Source organism: Pelodiscus sinensis, chromosome 20 (genome assembly GCF_049634645.1).
Source record: "Pelodiscus sinensis isolate JC-2024 chromosome 20, ASM4963464v1, whole genome shotgun sequence".
Classification (NCBI taxonomy): Eukaryota; Metazoa; Chordata; order Testudines; family Trionychidae; genus Pelodiscus; species Pelodiscus sinensis.
The window spans coordinates 12505122-12524426 of record NC_134730.1 but is presented as its reverse complement, the minus strand read 5'-3'; the positions used below and the strand labels follow the sequence as shown (position 1 = coordinate 12524426).

The 19305-nt window shown below is 46.6% G+C and overlaps 1 protein-coding gene across 2 annotated transcripts in view; it reads left to right on the top strand.

Moving 5' to 3' along the window:
- The window catches only part of SLC16A5 (solute carrier family 16 member 5), a 39740-nt gene extending 20767 nt beyond the window's left edge, over positions 1–18973 (top strand). For both annotated transcript variants that reach the window (XM_025178130.2, XM_006136411.4), the window contains exons 3-5: positions 10087–10230; positions 11902–12768; positions 18001–18973. In XM_025178130.2, coding sequence (XP_025033915.1) covers positions 10087–10230; positions 11902–12768; positions 18001–18242 — 1253 coding nt within the window. In that variant the 3' untranslated portion in view covers positions 18243–18973. The remainder of the gene's footprint in view (positions 1–10086; positions 10231–11901; positions 12769–18000) is intronic.
- Positions 18974–19305: the final 332 nt, after the last annotated feature.

Here is a 19305-nt window from a genome sequence, read left to right as displayed (position 1 = left end):
CATTGTTTGGGGGGGGGGGCAAGGCTCCTACCATGATGGAAAACCCCTTTCTGTCACTATAGGTTTCATCTACATTACGGGGTTACAGTAGCATGGTGTCCCTAGCCTCTGTCAGAAGCTGGGAATGACAATAAGGAATGGATTCTTTGATGATTGCCTGTTCTGTTCACTTCCTCTGGGGCATTTAGCATTGGCCACTGTTGGAAGACAGGATACTGGGCTAGATAGACCTTTGGGTCTGATCCAGGATGGCCCATCAGGTGCTGAGCTATGTTGCTGTCATGGTGTAATGCAGACATACCTTCTAAGGTGGTGTCAGAGCATTTTTCAAAAGTACTTGTGAACCCAAGCACACCCCCGTGAAAGGTTGCACAGCAGGGGCTCTGCCTTAGCTTCCCCACTTTACAGGGCTTTTTCAATCAAGCTATCAAAGTCTTCTCTGTTCTCTCTCTTTGGTCAGCTGTTCTCTCTCCTTGGGGCTAGATTTATTCAAACAGGATCACTCCCAAAACAGAGTTCCAAAATGGCCCATCGAGTCCATATTCCCAGCCTTTCACTGCCATCGGCCCTTTCCCTTAAGGCTCAACATTCCCACCTAGGACATACTCCCTCCCAGAAGTCTGTGTAGTCCCTCTCTCCCACTTCCCCTTTTGTTGTGTCTCTCCCCAAGCAATACTCCACCAGCTTCCTGCTGCTCTCTATAGAGGTAATCAGCTCCTCCATTCTCAGCAGGTTCTACTAACTAACCACACATCCCATCCCAAGTGCAACAGCCAGAGCTAATTGGATAGAGCTGGCTGGCTTTAGACCTCCAGCCCTTAAAGTAGAAGGCCACTTGGTTACAGGGCTTCAAGCATCTGTCACAGGTTGTTCTTTCTCCCTCCCTTGTTCTGCCCACTTCATACTAACTAGGGATGGGGGCATTAATACTCTGGTATGTTCCCTGCAAAAAAGGAAACAAAATCACAAGGCAGCCAATCAACCCCTAGATATCTGTTATTGTTCATTGGCTTTGCTAAGGAAATTCATGCTTAGGAGAGCTGAGTAAAATTAAGTCCTTCCCAGTAATAAACCCTCATGACCTGCGGGTCATGCCAGAATGGCATAGGTGTTTTAACATTTACTGTGTGCATTGTAACCTTCCATCAATGCCACATCGGTAGCCACTATGGCCTGCAATAGAGAACCGGGTGGAGGAAGCAATCCAGAGGCTGCAGCTTGCGCAGGATGCTATGAGCATGCCACCATTGTATTTTTGCATCTTCCAAGTCTTTGTGTCAGATGCTGGTCCCTTGATCTGCAAAACCACCCACTGGCCAGGAACAAGCTTCATCAGTGACCTCCAGCATCTTGATCCATGACCCGCTGGGACATCTGTGTTGCCTTAGGACAATTCAGGATAGAATAGGTGGGAAATGAAGGTGGGTTGTCATTTGAGCACAACGGTGGGATGAGCTATCAGAGGAAATTATTGATCAAGTTCTGACAGATTTTAAATCATGCAGGAAGACTTGCCTTTTTGATAGCGTACTCACCATAACTGGGAGGATGCAAATATGTATTGGCTGAGGCTTTCAAAGCTGAAAATGAAATGGACCATCTCAGACAGCTAGGCAACTCTGCAAAAACTCTACTAACATATATACCCCCAGCAGAGCTCTTCAGTAACTGAGAAGAGCAGAGGACTCACTTATAGTCACAACAGACTTCGCTGCACAAATCTAATTCACCTACGCAATGCTTCCATGAAACAGCAATGGACGCAAGAGAAATCCCTAAGAGAGAGAGATCAGTAGATAAGAATGTTGTTGTGAGCATTGTTTTAGAGAGCTCAGTCATCCAAGTTTGTCCCTGTGTTTGGAACCTCTTAATAGTTTGCCCCTGCCCAGACTTGCTGTTCCTACAGGTTTGTTGGTGGTTTAAGCAAACATAACCTTGCTCTCACTCTCTGTGGGACTGCAACACTCCACTGACTTCAATAGAGCTATGCCATCAAATTATCCCAGACTTGCCCCACGGTAAGCAAAGGTAGAATTTGACTCATAACCTCCACCATTGTTTCCCAGCACAACGGCTTGTATTGAGCAGAACCCATAAACTAATCTTCTGCTAAACAACCCATGGGGCCACTGAATGCTCGGGATGCCAAAGGAGCACTCAAAGATAATAAGGTCATTGCGGAGAAACGAAATGAATTATTTGCTTCCGTCTTCACCGCTGAGGATGTTAGGGAGATTCCCAAATCTGAGTCATTCTTTTTAGGTGACAAATCTGAGGAATTGTCCCAGATTGAGGTGTCATTAGAGGAGGTTTGGGAACAAATTGATAAACTTAATAGTAACAAGTCACCAGGACCAGAGGGCATTCACCCGAGTTCTGAAAGAACTCAAATGTGAAATGGTGGAACTATTAACGCTGGTTTGTAACCTATCCTTTAAATTAGCTTCTGTACCTGATGACTGGAAGATAGCTAATATGATGCTGATATTTTAAAAGGGCTCTAGAAGTGATCCTGGCAATTACAGACTGGTAAGTCTAACATCAGTACTGGGCAAATGAGTTGAAACTATAGTAAAGAATAAAATTGTCAGACACATAAATGAGCATAATTTGTTGTGGAAAAGTCAATATGGTTTCTATAGAGGGAAATCATGCCTTACTAATCTACTAGAGTTCTTTGAGGGGATCAACACACATGTGGCCAAGGGGGATCCAGTGGAGATAGTGTACTTAGATTTCCAGAAAGCCTTTGACAAGGTTCCTCACCAAAGGCTCTTAAGTAAAGTAAGTTGTCCGGGGATAGGAAGGAAGGTCCTCTCATGGACCAATAATTGGTTAAAAGACAGGAAAAAAGAGTAGGAATAAATGGTAAGTTTTCAGAATGGAAAGAGGTAACTAGTGGTGTCCCCCAAGAGTGCACAATAGGACCAATCCTATTCAACCTATTTATAAATGATCTGGAGAAAGGGGTAAAAAGTGAGGTGGCAAAATTTGCAGATGATACCAAACTGGTCAAGATAGTTAAGACCAAAGCAGACTGTGAAAAGCTTAAAAAAGATCTCACAAAACTAAGGCTGTGTCTAGACTACATCCCTTTTCTCAAAAAAGGGATGTAAATTAGACACTTCAAAATTGCAAATGAAGCCGGGATTTAAATTTCCCATGCTTCATTTGCATAATGGCGGCCACTTTTTTTTGAAACGGGGCTTTTTGATAGAAAAACAACAGTTTAGATGGGGATCTTCTGAAAATAAAACCCTTTTCAAAAGATCCTGTAAACCTGTACAGAATCTTTCGAAAAAGAGTTTTATTTTCAAAAGATCCCAGTTTAAACTGCCGTTTTTCTATCGAAAAGCCCCGTTTAAAAAAAAACATGGCCACCATTATGTAAATGAAGTGTGGGAAATTTAAATCCCAGCTTCATTTGCAATTTCAAAGTGTCTAATTAACATCCCTTTTTTGAGAAAAGGGATGTAGTCTAGACACAACCTAAGTGACTGGGCAACAAAATAGCAAATGAAATTTAATGTTGATAAATGTAAAGTAATGCACATTGGTAAAAATAATCCCAACTGTACATACAAAATGATGGGGACTAATTTAGCTATAACTACTCAAGAGAGAGATCTCGGAGTCATTATGGATAGTTCTCTGAAAACATCCACTCAATGTGCTGTGGCAGTCAAAAAAGCAAACAGAATGTTAGGAATCGTTTAAAAAGGCATAAAGAATAATACAGAGAATATCTAATTGCCTCTATATAAATCCATAGTATGCCTACATCTTGAATAATGCATACAGTTGTGGTCACCTCATCTCAAAAAAGATATTTTGGCATTAGGGATGTTTAATATTGGTTAATTGAATAGTCGATTTAGTTGGGATTGGTCCTACCTTGGGCAGAGGGCTGGACTTGATGACCTCCTAAGATCTCTTCCAACTCTATGATTAACCTTGTGAATTCTTATCAGTTACTCGACTAGCCTTGGGGGTGGGGCCAGCAGCCAGTGTGCTCCAGCCTCACTCCTAAGAAGCCCCCTGCAACCCTCTATTGCTGCTTCTTTATCAGAGGCAGCAGCATGGGATGCCAGGTGGTCTGCGAACTGGTCTGCAAGGGGAACCAGTTTAAAAACCAGCTACCCTCCTGGACTGGCTGCCTGTTGCCCTGTGCTGCTGCCTCTGATACAGAGGCAGCAGCACAGGGTGGCAGCAGCCCCTGTCTGAGGGGCGGGACTGAAGTCCCAGACCTGGCGTGAGCTGGAACTGAGCTGGGCTGCCTGCCAACCTGGCTCCTAATACACTTTAAATGCAGAGCCACAGTGGGGGTGGGTCCCAGACCTGGCACGAGCCAGGACTGAGCCAGGCTGCTGGCCAGCCTGCTAAAAAAATTACTGGAAAGGGAGTGGGGAATGCGTATAGTCTATAGCATTAACCTATACATTTTTTCTTATTGGTTAATCGGCTACACTATTACATCCCTAATTGGCATTGGAAAAGGTTCAGAAAAGGGCAACAAAAATATTAGGGGTTTGGAATGGGTCCTATATGAAGAGAAATTAAAAATACTGGGTCTTTTCAGCTTAGAAAGAGAAGACTAAGGGGGGATATGATATAGGTCTATAAAATCATGAGTGGTGTGGAAAAAGTGAATAAGGAAAAATTATTTACTTCTTCCCATATCATAAGATCTAGGGGTCACCAAATTAAATTAATACGTAGCAGGTTTAAAACAAACAAAAAGAAGTTTTGCTTCATGCAGTGCACAACCTGTGGAACTCCTTGCCAGAGGATGTGGTGAAGACTAGGACTTTAACAGAGTTCAAAAAAGAACTAGATAAATTCCTGGAGGTTAGGTCCATCAATGGCTATTAGCCAGGATGTGTAGGAATGGTGTCCCTAGCCTCTGTTTGTCAGAGGCTGGAAATGGATGACAGGAGAGGGATCACTTGAGGATTACCTGTTCTGTTCACTCCCTCTGGGGCATGTGGTATTCCACTGTTGGAAGACAGGATACTGGGTTAGATGAACATTTGGTCTGACCCAGTATAGCCGTTCTTATGAATTTTTTGACTATTTCCTTACTACTAGCCTCATGAAACTATATGAGAATCTCAGCTTTAGAAAACACATTCAAAAGGCTCAGAATCCAAAAGGCAAAGAAAAAACTAAACATGCTTTTTTAATCTCATGATTTTTAAGCCAGTCCCATGGTTTTCAGGGGCTGGACTCTAATACTGCACATTTGAGTTGACTAGCCTGCATCACCATCTCTTTGCTCAGAAGTTAAATTCTAAACCTGCTAATTATCTTTTGAAAAGCTAATTCAGCCACGAACATATGAAGTTTCTTGAGCAGAAGATAATAAGCAACTACTACCTTCGTTTTAATCAAACTCAGCTGTTTGCTTGACAATTGTGGATTTTGTTTCAAACAGTATATGGTCTTAGGCTACAAATAGAAGCCAAGGTGTTTTCCCCACTCTGATGTATTGCTGAAGCTTGTGACCATTTTAGATTTGCTTATGTAATGCCATATTTGGAAAAAAAACAAAACCACACACTTGAAAATCCTTGGGCCTCCTCTTAGGAACAAAAGGGAAACTCTAGCCTCACTTCCTCTTCCACTAGCACACAGGTCCTTTGTTTAAACAGAGGAGTATGTTCCTCTCTAGCAATGTGCCAGCATGTCACTGCCATTCTTATACTGCCCTATAGAGAAGTGGCCTAAATTTGCAAGGCCAAGGACTAGATTGGCAATTTACCAGAAGCCTATGGGGTGCCCCAAAGCTGCATACATTTACATGTACTTAACTGACCACACATCCATACTTGCTTGTGCACAGAGGTTACTCAAGACAATTGGCCGCAATGAGTGAATGTTCAGTCTTCTAAGAGTTCATGGCAGATGCCCCAGAATCTCCCCAGCTGTTGTCACCCCCATCCCTGAACCTCATGTAGCTGGGTTGCAGGCTGAAAGGCCAAAAACTGGCCTGGGGCTACAAAGGTTGCTGGGCCCCAGTGAAACACCCTGCGGGATGGGAACAGTCTGACACCAGAGCACTGGCAGAGGGAAGCTCCCAGGCTGTAGGATACCGGTTAATGAGCATCACAGACCCCCCCCCCCCCAACCCCACACACACACCTCCCACAAAAAGCCACTCAGGCTGGGAGCATTGATCACCCTCACAGAAGGGTGGCAGACTCCTTCCCACTGGACAGTGGTGGTCCCTGCCTTGCCAGCTTGGCCATCTCTGCACCGTGGCTCCCTGTGCCACCAGGTAGGGTTACCAGGTAGACCCCCCCTCCCAAAAAAAACCCAGACACACTTGATCGTGGGCGGGAGGGGAAGGAGGGACCGGCTAGGAGGGGGCAGGGCTGGCTGGGAGGAAGGGGGGACAGGAAGCAGAACGGGGGGAGGTCGGGGGCCGCAGGGCTGGCCAGGAGTAAGGGGGGGCCGGAGAGCAGAGCTGGCAGGGGGGAAGGGTGCAGCGGCGCTGGCCAAGGGAGATCAGGAAGAGGAACAGGCCAGCAGGAAGCAGAGCTGGGGGGGGTGTTGGGGGCTGCAAGGCTGGCCGGGAGGAGGGGTGGGGCCCGGAGGAAGGGGGCGGGAAGCAGAGCTGGGGGGGTGGTGCAGGGGGAAGGGCCAGGGAAGATCAGGAGGGGAAGTGGGGGGAGTGAGCAAATCAGCCGGCGCGGCACGGGACTGACCCGGGCACTTGCAGGTCCCGGGGCGCTGCCCATCCCACGCAGGCTCCCGGCGACACACAAGCGAGGAGGAGGCTTCCCCTCCTCCTCACACTCAACCAACTGAGGGCTCCCGGCGGCAAGTGCGGCCCCGCTTCCCACCTGGGACTCCCAGCCGCTCCTCCCACTCCTGCCAGGCTTCCGTCCGGCACCCAGCTGGAAAAATCAGAAAATAGTGGACATTGCACATGTCCAGTATTTTCTGTTTTTTTTTTACCGGACAGAGCGCGCAAATACCGGACTGTCCGGTACAATACCAGACAGCTGGCAACCCTACCACCAGGCCATCATCCCCCTGCCCCGCAAGCTCTACATCCCTGGTCTGCCTTTGAGCAACCCCCACACCTTTCCAGATGAGTCCTTGCTACAGGGGAGCAGCGCCTCCAGAGCATGGGCATCATCAGGTTGAAGCAGAAGCAGGAGCTGGGGGCTGCCTGGGCAGCATGGCCTGTAGACGTGGGCTAGCCACAGACATGGAGCCAAACATGTCGCTGAGCTTGTGTCCAAAGCCCCAGCAGCACGTGTAACACCAGGAACAGCCCTGACCTGAGCCACTCAGCAGCTGTGATCTGCCCATGCTGGGGGTGGGAGCTCCAGAGGTGGTGGAGGGAGTGTTGCCCAGGCAGCCTGGCTCAGGGGACTTCTTCCCATTCCCCAGCTGGAAACTACCCTTCACTGGGCAGCCTCATCTCCTCCCTGACAACTGCCTAGTCAGCCAATAGCTACAGCAGCCTCTGCTTGCACATTATCTTTTCCTTGCTAGATGAACAGAAATTGCTTGTTAGCAGAACTCACGAGCAATGTAAACAATATGACCCAGCCCTCCCACTGGAGACACACAACAGACACGGGCCCTGGCCTCTTTGAAGCACCAGACTCCGTGGCTGCATCTCGGTTCTTTGTGGCCGTAGGAGCTCAGCTGTAGGGGCGGGAATCTGGAGGCCTGGGTTCCATCCCCTGCTCTCTCACTGGCTCACTGCGCCACTCAGATTCTCCCTTCGCTAGTGACACTTCCCCCCCGTCAAGTGTGTTGGGATTGACAGATGTAAGGCGCTGCATGAGCAACACAGCATTCATATTCTCTGAGGCAGCACAATTGCAGGGCAGATGCACAACTCCACGTGCCTGCTTTAAAGCAGACAGACACATGTCCCACGTACATGCTCCTAGGCACGTCCTCTCTCTCTCCCATCCTTGACTTGTTTCAGGACTAATCTGTCTTCTCTTTAGAGGGAAATCTCAGCCCTGTCTGACTGTTACCCAGTTCTAGGTTTCTGGAACATCGGCTACTCTGTTACTTCATTATAAACTGCTGAGAGCTCAGAAAGCTGTTCCATCTCTTGGGCTCCACGCTTCTGGGTTAACCCTGCACTTGTTCTCAGCTCCTTTCCCAAGAAGCAGTACCCTTGGGGGTAGCTCTGGGATTGCAGGGATTTTAGGGTCACTTACTGAAATGTATTCAAGCAGGACCCCAAAAGGATGCTGAATGCTGCTTAGGCTCCAGTGGGACCTGCCCTCAGCAAAGCACTACCAGGGAGCTGTCAGCAGGCTCTGACGCCATAACTGAGGCTAAAGAAGGTGGAGGAGAGGGAGGAAGGAACCGTGTAAAGAGGGTTTTGCTGGAGGCTCAGAGCTGGATGGGAGGAATCATTAGATGCAGTGGGGGGAACTTCTGAACAGCTGCTGTGATCTTCTAATTAGAACCCACATTGCAGAGTTTGAACCTAGCTCTAAACTCTTGGTAGTTTTATGGAAGGCTTTTTAAGGCTCCCAGCATCTGAGCACATCTCGTACATTAACCAATTAATCCCCACAGCACTCCTACAAGAGAGACAATAGCACCAGTGTTCCCTGTAAGCTATGCACTTGTGTAGCCACTCAGGAGAGTTTATGCCAGCCAGGTGATTAGCAGAGTGCTCACAGCTAGGCTGTTTGGTTCCACTGGTGGTGCACATTCACACATGCCTTGGTGCACATACAAAAAAATTATTCCACACATGGCTGGAAAAGATTAGAGGGATCATTGAATAGCATCAAAGTGGGTCTTTGCCCACAAAATCTTATGCTCCAATAAATCTGTTAGTCTATAAGGTGCCAAGGACTTTTGGTTTAATTGAATAGCAGTATCCTCTTTTACATGTAGGGAAAATGAAGCATCAATCAATTAAATGACTTGCCATCTTTACCCAAGAACTCTGTGTCGGAGCCAGGATAGAACCCACACCTTCCAAGCCCCAGGGGCATGGGAAGCAGTTTGGGGCTTTGAGTTTACAGCCAAGTGTAATAGTCTTCTGGACATCCTGGCTCTCCCTGAGCTGGCATCGCTCAGCTGTGACTGACAGGGACTCCAGGCCAAAGTCAGCCTGGGTGAAAGTGGGAAGTCTCTGAGAGCTGAGCCCACTTGCACAAGAGTTCATCTGTTCCTGGTTGGGTGGATTTTCTCCTTTTGTCTCTCAAATGCTTCATTCCATCATGTTCTCTCCTGCTTTCTCCAGACTTATCTGCTCATCCCCTTCCTTTAGTCTCCATCCTCCATCCCTTTGTCTTCTCCTCATTCTCCCCTCACCTCCACAGGTCCCTCATTCCTGCAGCACAGGAACCCTCCCTGGGCTTACCTCCGCTCCTATAGGTGACCAGAGTGCTGCAGGGAGCCAACTGGAAGCTCTGTTGGATTTGGAGCAAACCTGGTGGTGGGAGTGGAAAGGGGGTTTAGAGTAACACTGTGGACCACTCCCAGCCCCTGTGCACCCATGGAGCTTGTGGGGAGAGCCCCAGCATTGAACTGGAGACAGATTGAGATATTTGTCATTGCAAAACATTTTAAAAGCCGCAATGTCATTATTATATCTTTGTCCCAACCCCCTTCCTAGAGGCTGTAAACGGAGCTAGAGCTCTGCCCAGAGTTCATGCCCAGTGGGCACAGAAATCCAGGTCATGTTCTCCTCAAGAATGTGCCCAGAATCTATACCGTATGCACAAAGAATTCCATTTGAAGCACCTCCCCCTGCCTCCATTCAAAGAGCTTTATCCAGAATCTACCCCCTCTTGCCCAGAAACTTGGAAATCCTTTTTTTTTTTTTTTTTTTTTTTTGTTCTTACCCTAATGGCCAGCAGATGATCAGATCAGGGGAGTCATCTCCCTGACTGATGTAAGAGAAGCAGGAGTCTGAGGAGTCAGAAGACTTGAGTTCTGGCCCTGTGTGATGAGGGACAATCCTGGGGAAATTATATTATGCACTCAAAACAAGCAGAGCTTTGTTCCTGCACCCACCAAAGTAAAACCCAAGGCAGAACAACTTGTCCAATTGATTCCTGCCCTGATGTTTGTTTGGTTGCTTTGTAGGGCCCCTCTGCAGCGTCTTGGTGGAGCGATTTGGCTGCAGGCTCACAGTAATGCTGGGTGGCCTGCTCTGTGGAGTGGGCATGGTTGCCAGCTCCTTCTCCAAGTCCATCAACCACCTTTACGTAACAGCCGGCTTCATTACTGGTAAGTACTGACGTAGGGCATGACAAAGAAATCACTGGGGTTGGTATTTGGATGTAGCGAGAGTCCAGGGAGGAACGAGTACGTAGGTGCTTCACTCATGTGACAAGCAGGAAAGATTAGAAGAATCAGAGCCAGTGCCCTAATGAGGACAATCAGTAAATATTATAGCAAAATGCAGGACTATGTAGCACTTTAAAGACTAACAAGATGGTTTATTACATGATGAGCTTTCGTGGGCCAGACCCACTTCCTCAGATCAAATAGTGGAAGAAAATAGTCACAACCATATATACCAAAGGATACAATTTAAAAAAATGAACACATATGAAAAGGACAAATCACATTTCAGAACAGAAGAGGGATGCGGGGGGGGGGGGGGAGGGAAGGTAAATGTCTGTGAGTTAATGATATTAGAGGTGGGGAAAGGTAGATGTCTGTGAGCTAATGGTATTAGAGGTGATAATTGGGGAAGCTATCTTGGTAATGGGTAAGGTAGTTGGGGTCTTTGTTCAATCCCCCCGGAGAGTGTCGAATTTTAGTATGAATGACAGTTCAGAGGAGTCCCTTTCAAGTGCAGATGTAAAAGGTCTTTGTAGCAGAATGCAGGTAGTTAAGTCGTTGAGACAGTGTCCTTTCTGGTTGAAATGGCAAGAAACTGTTTTTTCTTTGTGATCTTGTCTGATATCTGTTTTGTAAATTTCAGACCCTAAGTTCACTGGAACTGGAATGTTCTCCAGATAGATTGGGTGTGTCCATATTTACGTAGGGATGGAGACCCCTTTTTTCTAAGAACAAACATAATAACATGGTGGTGGTTGGGACAGAAGTAATAAAAATGGGAACTTACCAGAAGCTAGGAATGGGTGCCAGGGGATGAATCACTTGATGATTATCTGTTTTGTTCATTGCCTCTGGGGCATCTGGCATTGGCCACTGTTGGGGGACAAGATCCTGGGCTAGATGGATCTTTGGTCTAACCCAGATGGCTCTTCTTTCTCTGAGCCCCTCATGAGCCAATGCCTCAAAGTGGTGTTGTGGCGGCACAGTGCTGCTGCGGCTGCATAAGATGTAAAATGGAAGTCAAGGCCACTTCTGGGCATTAACAATCATAGAGCAATTCTAGCCAGAGCAGGGTGTCTTAGATACATCTCAGTTTAGGTGTGTACGCTCAGCCAAAGGCTGCCTGCAGCTTCATTTAAGTGGGTGGTTCTCAAATTGTGGGTCAGGACCCCAAAGTGTGTGGGGGTGTAATGGGAACCAACACTGGTGTTAGACTCGCTGGGGCCTTGGGCCAAAGGCCAAGCCTGAGGACTTCAGTCATTGATGGCAGGGCTCATGATCACAGACGTCCCACTTGGGGCTGAAGCCCCCGGGCTTTGGCTCTGACCCTCTGGGTAGAGTGGACTCAGCTTTGGTCCCCCCTCCTGGGGTCTTGAAGTAACTTTTGTTGTCAGAAAGAGTTTGTGGTGCAGTGACGTTTGAGAACACTAAGCTCCCATCTTGAGCTACCAAGTAGCATTTCTGCATGTGCTGTTGTACAGTGGCCATCCCACACCCCTGGAGGGGAAGTAGTGCAGGGTGGAAGAAGAGGTGCCTGGGGGTCTTTCCAGCCAAAGGCACTAAACCGGAATATAAAATACTGCCTTTTTTTTCTCTCTTTTTTTTAAAAAGGTCTAGGATCCTGTTTTGGCTTCCAAGCAGGGGTGACTGTGCTGGGTTACTATTTTGTGCGCCGACGGGCTTTGGCCAATGCCCTTGCATCCACCGGTGCCTCCATCGGCCTCACGCTGTGGCCATTGATCTCTCAGTACTTGCTGGATGAGATGGGCTGGAGAAACACTTTCCTCATCTTTGGGGGGGTACTATTGAACTGCTGTGTCTGTGGGGCCATTATGAGACCAGTCCAGCTTGGGCCTCCTGCATCACCGCTGCAGCCCAGCCCTGGATACGAGCCAGGCAACTCGGCTGAAGATGCACAGCTGTCCAATGGAGCTACCCCTCATCAGGTGGAGACCCCACACCAGGCCAGGTTTGCTGCTTGCAGGAGGACTCTGCAGAAGTACCTGGCTTTTGATATCTTCTGCAAAAACAAAGGCTACCAGATTTACACCATTGGTGTAACTTGGATGGTGATGGGCTTCGTGCTGCCCCTCATCTACCTGGTGCCCTATGCCATCAGGAACGGGGTGGAAGAGCGCAAGGCTGCCCTCCTCATCTCCATCATCGGCTTCATCAACATCTTCATGCGCCCCATGGCTGGGCTGCTGGCAGGACTCAACATCTTCACCGGGAAGCGGACGTACCTGTTCAGCCTGGCCGTGCTGCTCAACGGGCTCAGCAATCTCATCTGTGTCATCTCAGCCGACTTCAGCGTGCTCATCCTCTACTGCCTCATCTACAGTGTGTCCATGAGCGGCGTCGGGGCGCTGATATTCCAGGTGCTGATGGACGTGGTGGAGATGGACAGGTTCTCGAGTGCCTTAGGGCTCTTCACCATCCTGGAGAGCGTCACCATCCTCCTTGGACCCCCACTCACAGGTGAGAGTGCAAAGCTGTTATTGGAGATCCACTGACATCAGGCTGGGAAAAGGACAGGGGGTATTAGGGCTCTGATGACAGACATTTGGGAATGTAATGAGGGTGGGAAGGAGGAGCTATCCAAACCCCAGGGGTTCCCAGGGCAGGGAGCACCATTAACAGGAAAGTCAGAAGGGAGTTAGCAGCCCTGATTCACTGGCAGTTTAAGGGCTCAGATCATGCTCTGTAAGCACCTGTGTCGGGAACAAAAGACTGATAATAAAGGGCTGCTCAGTCTGGCACACAAAGAGGTCACATGATGCAATGTCTGGGATTTGAAGCTAGATAAATCAGACTGGAAAATGCAGTATAAATTGACAGTGAGGATTATTATCCCTGGAAACAATTTACTCAACATCCCTCTTCATAGTCATCGGAGTTATTTGTTGTGTTATACTGCAACTGTTTATGCAGAAAGAACAGACACCGACAAAGACTCCAGGTGGTGGTAAGCCCCTCTAGTAAAGTGACAGTCCACCCTAGGTGTCTTATCAGTCCACCCTAGGTGGAGTGCCAGCCTGCCTCCACCCTAGTATCCCTGCCCCGTCAGTGTAATATCCTGAGTTGCAACCCAGCAAATAACTCAAACGGCTGACTGTCAAGAGGAAAACTTGGTACTGACTGTGAATCAGGGTCTGACTCCCTGACTCAGCAGGAGCTGGGGATGCTCGGGACTAGGGATGCGATAGTGTACTCAGTTAAACACACACAAGCCCCTCCACCCCCCTACTGCCTCTGTGTCAGAGGCAGCAGTGTGGGGGGAGGGGGAGCAGGGGCTTGTGGGGAGCTGGCTTGCACAGGGGGTGGGAGGGAAGAGGGGAGGCAGGTTGCTCCACAGAGCCGGTTTTCACTGGGAGCCAGCTTAAAAGCCACCAGCATACTGCTGCTTAGAGCTGGAATTTAATCCCCTGAACAGGTTGCCCCACCTGAAAGATCCCCAGCCAATGGCTAGCGCAGAGTAGGATGATGTGGGACTGGAGAGACTTTGGATAGGATATGCTAGACACAGAAAAATCAAGAGTTGACAGTGCACTAATGCTCCTATGAGCCTCATGCCCCATGCCTTACAAGTCACCTAATGCTGGTGAAATGCCAGCCTGTCTCCACCCAGGCTTATCAGGATGCGTTTCTCTCTTCCCTTTACATATATGGCACATCATGTACAGTGGGGAATGACACAGCACAAGTGCAGCTCCAGCTATAAAGGCCAGGAACACAGCCTTCTATCGTGCATTCAGCAAGATAGGCCTGCAAACTCTGGGGCCATTATATCATCCCCTGATAGACATATACAGGAGAGCTATCTCCCAGGAGTGTTCTGAGATGTATGGCATTAATGTTCATTCTTTGTTTTGAGATCTTCTGGTGGGAGGTGTTGCGGCAGGGCACAGCTTTATTACTGTTTGTAAAACAGTACAAATATATTTACTTTGTGCTCTTTACCCTTGTACTTCTACTTTACACCAGTGCAAAGAGAGTTTTACAAAGGGTGCCATTAATTAAGATGTTTACATTTAATGCATGCAAGCTATGAATGTTACTGCAGAATTCTCCCCCCCCCCCCCCCCACAAGCCTATAAGAAACATCATACATACCAGCTGAATTCTACCTGATTTAAGTATTTTTCTTTCCATCCCTAGCTACTGGGAAGGTTAATTATTTGTACATGATAAATAAGGTAATAACAAAATGTTTTTTAAGTACGTCAAAAGCAGGAAGCCTGCTAAACAACCAGTGGGACCCCTGGACAATCAAGATACAAAAGGAGCACTTAAAGACAATAAGTCATTGCAGAGAAACTAAATGAATTCTTTGCTTCAGTCTTCATGGCTGAGGATGTTAGGGAGATTCCCATACCTGACCTGTCCTATGTAGGTGACAGATCTGAGGAATTGTCACAGATTGAAGTGTCATTAGAGGAGGTTTGGGAATTAATTGATAAACTTAACAATAACGAGTCACCAGGACCAGATGGCATTCACCCAAGAGTTCTGAAAGAACTCAAATGTGAAATTGCAGACCTATTAACTATGGTTTGTAACCTATCCTTTAAATCAGCTTTTGTACCCAATGACTGGAAGATAGCTAATGTAACGCCAATATTTAAAAAGGGCTCTAGAGGCGATCCCGGTAATTACAGTCTGATAAATCTAATGTCGGAACTGGGCAAATTAGTTGAAACAATAGTAAAGAATAAAATTGTCAGACGCATAGAAGAACATAATTTGTTGGGGAAAAGTCAACATGGTTTCTATAAAGGGAAATCATGTTTTACTACTATATTAGAGTTCTTTGAGGGGATTAACACACATGTGGACAAGGGGGATCCAGTGGAGATAGTGTACTTAGATTTCCAGAAAGCCTTTGACAAGGTCCCTCACCAAAGGCTCTTAAATAAATTAAGTTGTCATGGGATAAGAGGGAAGATCCTTTCATGGATTGAGAACTGGTTAAAAGACAGGAAACAAAGGGTAGGAATAAATGGTAAATTTTCAGAATGGAAAGAGGTAACTAGTGGTGTTCCCCAACGGTGAGTCTGAGGACCAATTCTATTCAAGTTATTCATAAATGTTCTGGAGAAAGGAGTAAACAATGAGGTGGCAAAGTTTGCAGACGACACTAAACTGCTCAAGATAGATAAGACCAAAGCAGACTGTGAAGAACTTCAAAAAAATCTCACAAAACTAAGTGATTGGGCAACAAAATGGCAAATGAAATTTAATGTGGATAAATATAAAGTAATGCACATTGGAAAAAATAACCCCAACTATACATACAATATGATAGGGGCTAATTTAGCTACAACTAATCAGGAAAGAGATCTTGGAGTCATTGTGGATAGTTCTCTGAAGACACTGCAGTGTGCAGTGGCAGTCAAAAAAGCAAACAGGATGTTAGGAATCATTAAAAAAGGGATACGCTACGTCTACACTGGCACCTTCTTGCGTGAAAACAGCCGCTCTTGCGCAAAAACATGCTGCCTGTCTTCACTGGCCATGTATTCTTGCGTAAGTAAACTGACTTTGTACTGTAGAAAATCAGGGCTTCGTGCGCAAGAACCCTGATGCTCCCTCTCAGGAATAAGCCCTCTTGCGCAAGAGCTCTTCCAAAAGAGGCCAGTGTAGACCGGCAACATGAATTTCTTGCGCAAGAAGCCCCTATGGTTAAAATGGCCATCAGAGCTTTCTTGCGCAAGAGAGTGTCTACACTGGCATGGATGCTCTTGCTCAAAAGCACATGCCAGTGTAGACGCTCTCTCGTGGAAGAGTTTTTGCACAAGAACTCTTCCGCAAAAGAGTTTTTGCGTGAGAACGTGCCAGTGTAGACACAGCCATAGAGAATAAGACAGAGAATATCTTATTGCCCTTACATAAATCTATGGTACGCCCACATCTGAAATACTGTGTATCCTCATCTAAAAATAGATATACTGGCATTAGAAAAAGTTCAGAGAAGGGCAACTAAAATGATTAGGGGTTTGCAACAGGTCCCATATTAGGAGAGATTAAAGAGACTAGGACTTTTCAGCTTGGAAAAAAGGAGAGTAAGGGGGGATATGATACAGGTCTATAAAATCATGATTGGTGTGGAGAAAGCGAATAAGGAAAAGTTATGTACTTGTTCCCATAATATAAGAACTAAGGGCCACCAAATGAAATTAGTGGGCAGCAGGTTTAAAACAAATAAAAGGAAGTTTTTTTCACACAGCGCACAGTCAACCTGTGGAACTCCTTGCCTGAGGAGGTTGTGAAGGCTAGGACTATAACAAGGTTTAAAAGAGAATTAGATAAATTAATGGAGGTTAAGTCCATTGATGGCTATTAGCCACAATGGGTAAGGAATGGTGTTTATCAGAGGGTGGAGATGGATGGCAGGAGAGAGATCGCTTGATCATTATCTGTTCAGTTCACTCCCTTTGGGACACCTGGCATTGGTCACTGTCGGCAGAAAGGATACTGGTCTGGATGAAGCTTTGGTCTGACCTAGTATGGCCATTCTTAGGTTCTTGTAAATATCAACATTTTCAGGTCAGCATTGCTCTCAGCCCTTCAAGGCTTTGTATTTTTACAGCACTTTAAGAGCATTCATTAGCTAATATCTGTTCCTCTGAAGGTTTTCCCCCATCTTCACCACGCGGGGAATTTTAAAATGTTTTCAGCATTGAAAACAAATTGATTGGTACAAATTGTTCTGTTATTTGCTTAGTCCTCTTATATCAGATTTTACATGACAACACATTCCAATCTTTGGTGACTATCAGCAGCAAGGGTTCAAGGCCCACGGCTGCTGAAACAAAACAAATAAATGAATTGCATGAGCTGTAAACTCGGTTCCCCCCCCCCCCCCCCCACACACACACACACTTCATTACTGACTTGGTCTCTTGTGGAGCAAACATTGGTGGAAACAGGAGAAAGCACAGCTATGCTTTCTTTCAAGTCCTACGGCCACACAAAGAGTTTAACCCACATGTATTGAGCATTGGCCTGATTCCGACAAGAAGCAGACCCCGCCTTTTGGGGACTATTTCAAAGCAATATTTTTTATAAGTGCTATTTCAGGTGAAAAAAATGCAAATGGCAGTAGCCATGACATCACATCCTTAAGCACTCATTTCTTCATTATTCCTCCTCCCCAACAAGATATCTACCGTGCACCTAGAAGCATGCCTTCCAGCCTGGGCAGACAGACTCACGCAGATCAGCTCAAGATAGTGCATTGAAAAACAGCAGCATGGTGGTTTCAGCACTGGCGGAGGCTTGCACAAAGCTCCTGAGCTTGGACCCACCTGGCCCCAAGTCTGACTTCAGATGGCTAAGCAGAGCCTCTGCCAGTTCTAGGCCACTGTATTCGTGCTAAGTTGAGCTGAGATGCTCGAATCTGTGTAGGCAGGCTTGTTCCCAGCTGCAGTGTAATCAGTCTGTGGGGGAGTGTCTACATCAGCTTTTAGTACCCAATTGCATTCTGCTTGGATAAGATATCACCACTTTGCCCTACCATGCTAGGTAGCTCTTGTGTGTGCTATTAAACAGCTGCTTTGCTCCACTTCAGAGGCAACTGTATTTCAGTGACCTGAGTGCTGCTTATGCAGCAGTTTCTGAACTGCCCTGGATCCCTTGGGACTGTGTCAAAGTAAGATACTATTCTTTGGTGCGCAACTTTGCTCTGGCTGAGCTCTGTTTCTGTTTCAGGTCTTCTGGTGGATATAACTGGCCAGTTCAGTTATGTCTTTTATGCCTCCAGCTTCTTCATGGTGTCAGCTGCACTCTTCATGGGTTTCAGTTTCTATGCTTTGGACAGTAAGAACAAACTGAAAGAAGCTCCAAAGCTAGCCACCAATAACCCCACCGGATACCAATACACTGAAGTGCCAACTAACCAAGAGCCTGAAAAACAAGCCCCTCCTGCAGTCATGTACATCACAAGCATCTGAACGAAGAGGAACCCATAGAATTCTGTGGCCTGCAACGCAACGAGTAGTGTAACTGGAGATGGGGGGAGGAGGGAGGAAGGGAATGCCTCCTTTCCACAGTAACCCATCTGTGTCTTGCAGTGAGCATCTACTCAGCAATGCTGCTTCAGACTTTAGGTGGAAGATCCAGATCAGAGTCAGAGCCCAGAGCCTCAAACCAGCAAGAAAGCCAAAGAACAAGGAGCACTTCTTATATCAGGTGCAAGGCCCTAAGGCAAGGATAGTTCTGTGACTTACCATGCGTTACTTTAAGCTACTAGAATTAAATTGACAGTGACTTTTAAAAAAAGACTCTATATTGCTTATATATTTCAGTTTTTAAGACTGGAAAAAGATTTATTAGGTTATGCACTACAATGGTTCCTGACACAGAAGCATCTATCAGCCTTGGAAGAGATAAGTACCGCTGAATTGCCTTGTTTGGACATGCCAACCTAGCAAAGATTAATCTCACAGTGAAGTCAGCTGGGTGCCTCCCCCACAGGGGCAGGGAAACCCCATTCCTAGAGGATGTTTTGCTGCTTTCTCCCATCTGTATGGAATATTACATGGGTTGTAGAAGCTGGGCTAGCACCTGCAATCAGTTGCACTTAGGTCAAAATGAATCTTTTACAAACTAGTAATCATTCCTGCATTTCAAGGACATTTCCAGGGACACAAAGCTTTAAATTCAAAGCCCCAATAAAACTGAACGGACTCAAAGTGCCTGCATTTTATAGCTTGTGCCATGTTTTAAGCGCTCTCCTCTTCATCTTTACCAAGGTGTGCTGCAAGAATCTGACAGTTCATGGCCAATGTAAATGCACTAAAAAACAGGGTGAATGAGGGGCAAATACAGTGATGGACATTTATTTTCTTTCCAGCACTAGTCCAGGGCTAGTACTTTGAAAAATGTACTGGGCCTGAAAGCAATTTCAGTAGTCTACATGTAGGGCCAAATTCAGTTAGGGTAAGGGAGACTCTTGCACTTAGAAGATCAGATCCTCATTTTATGTACATTTGTGTAGCTCCTCATCCAGACTCT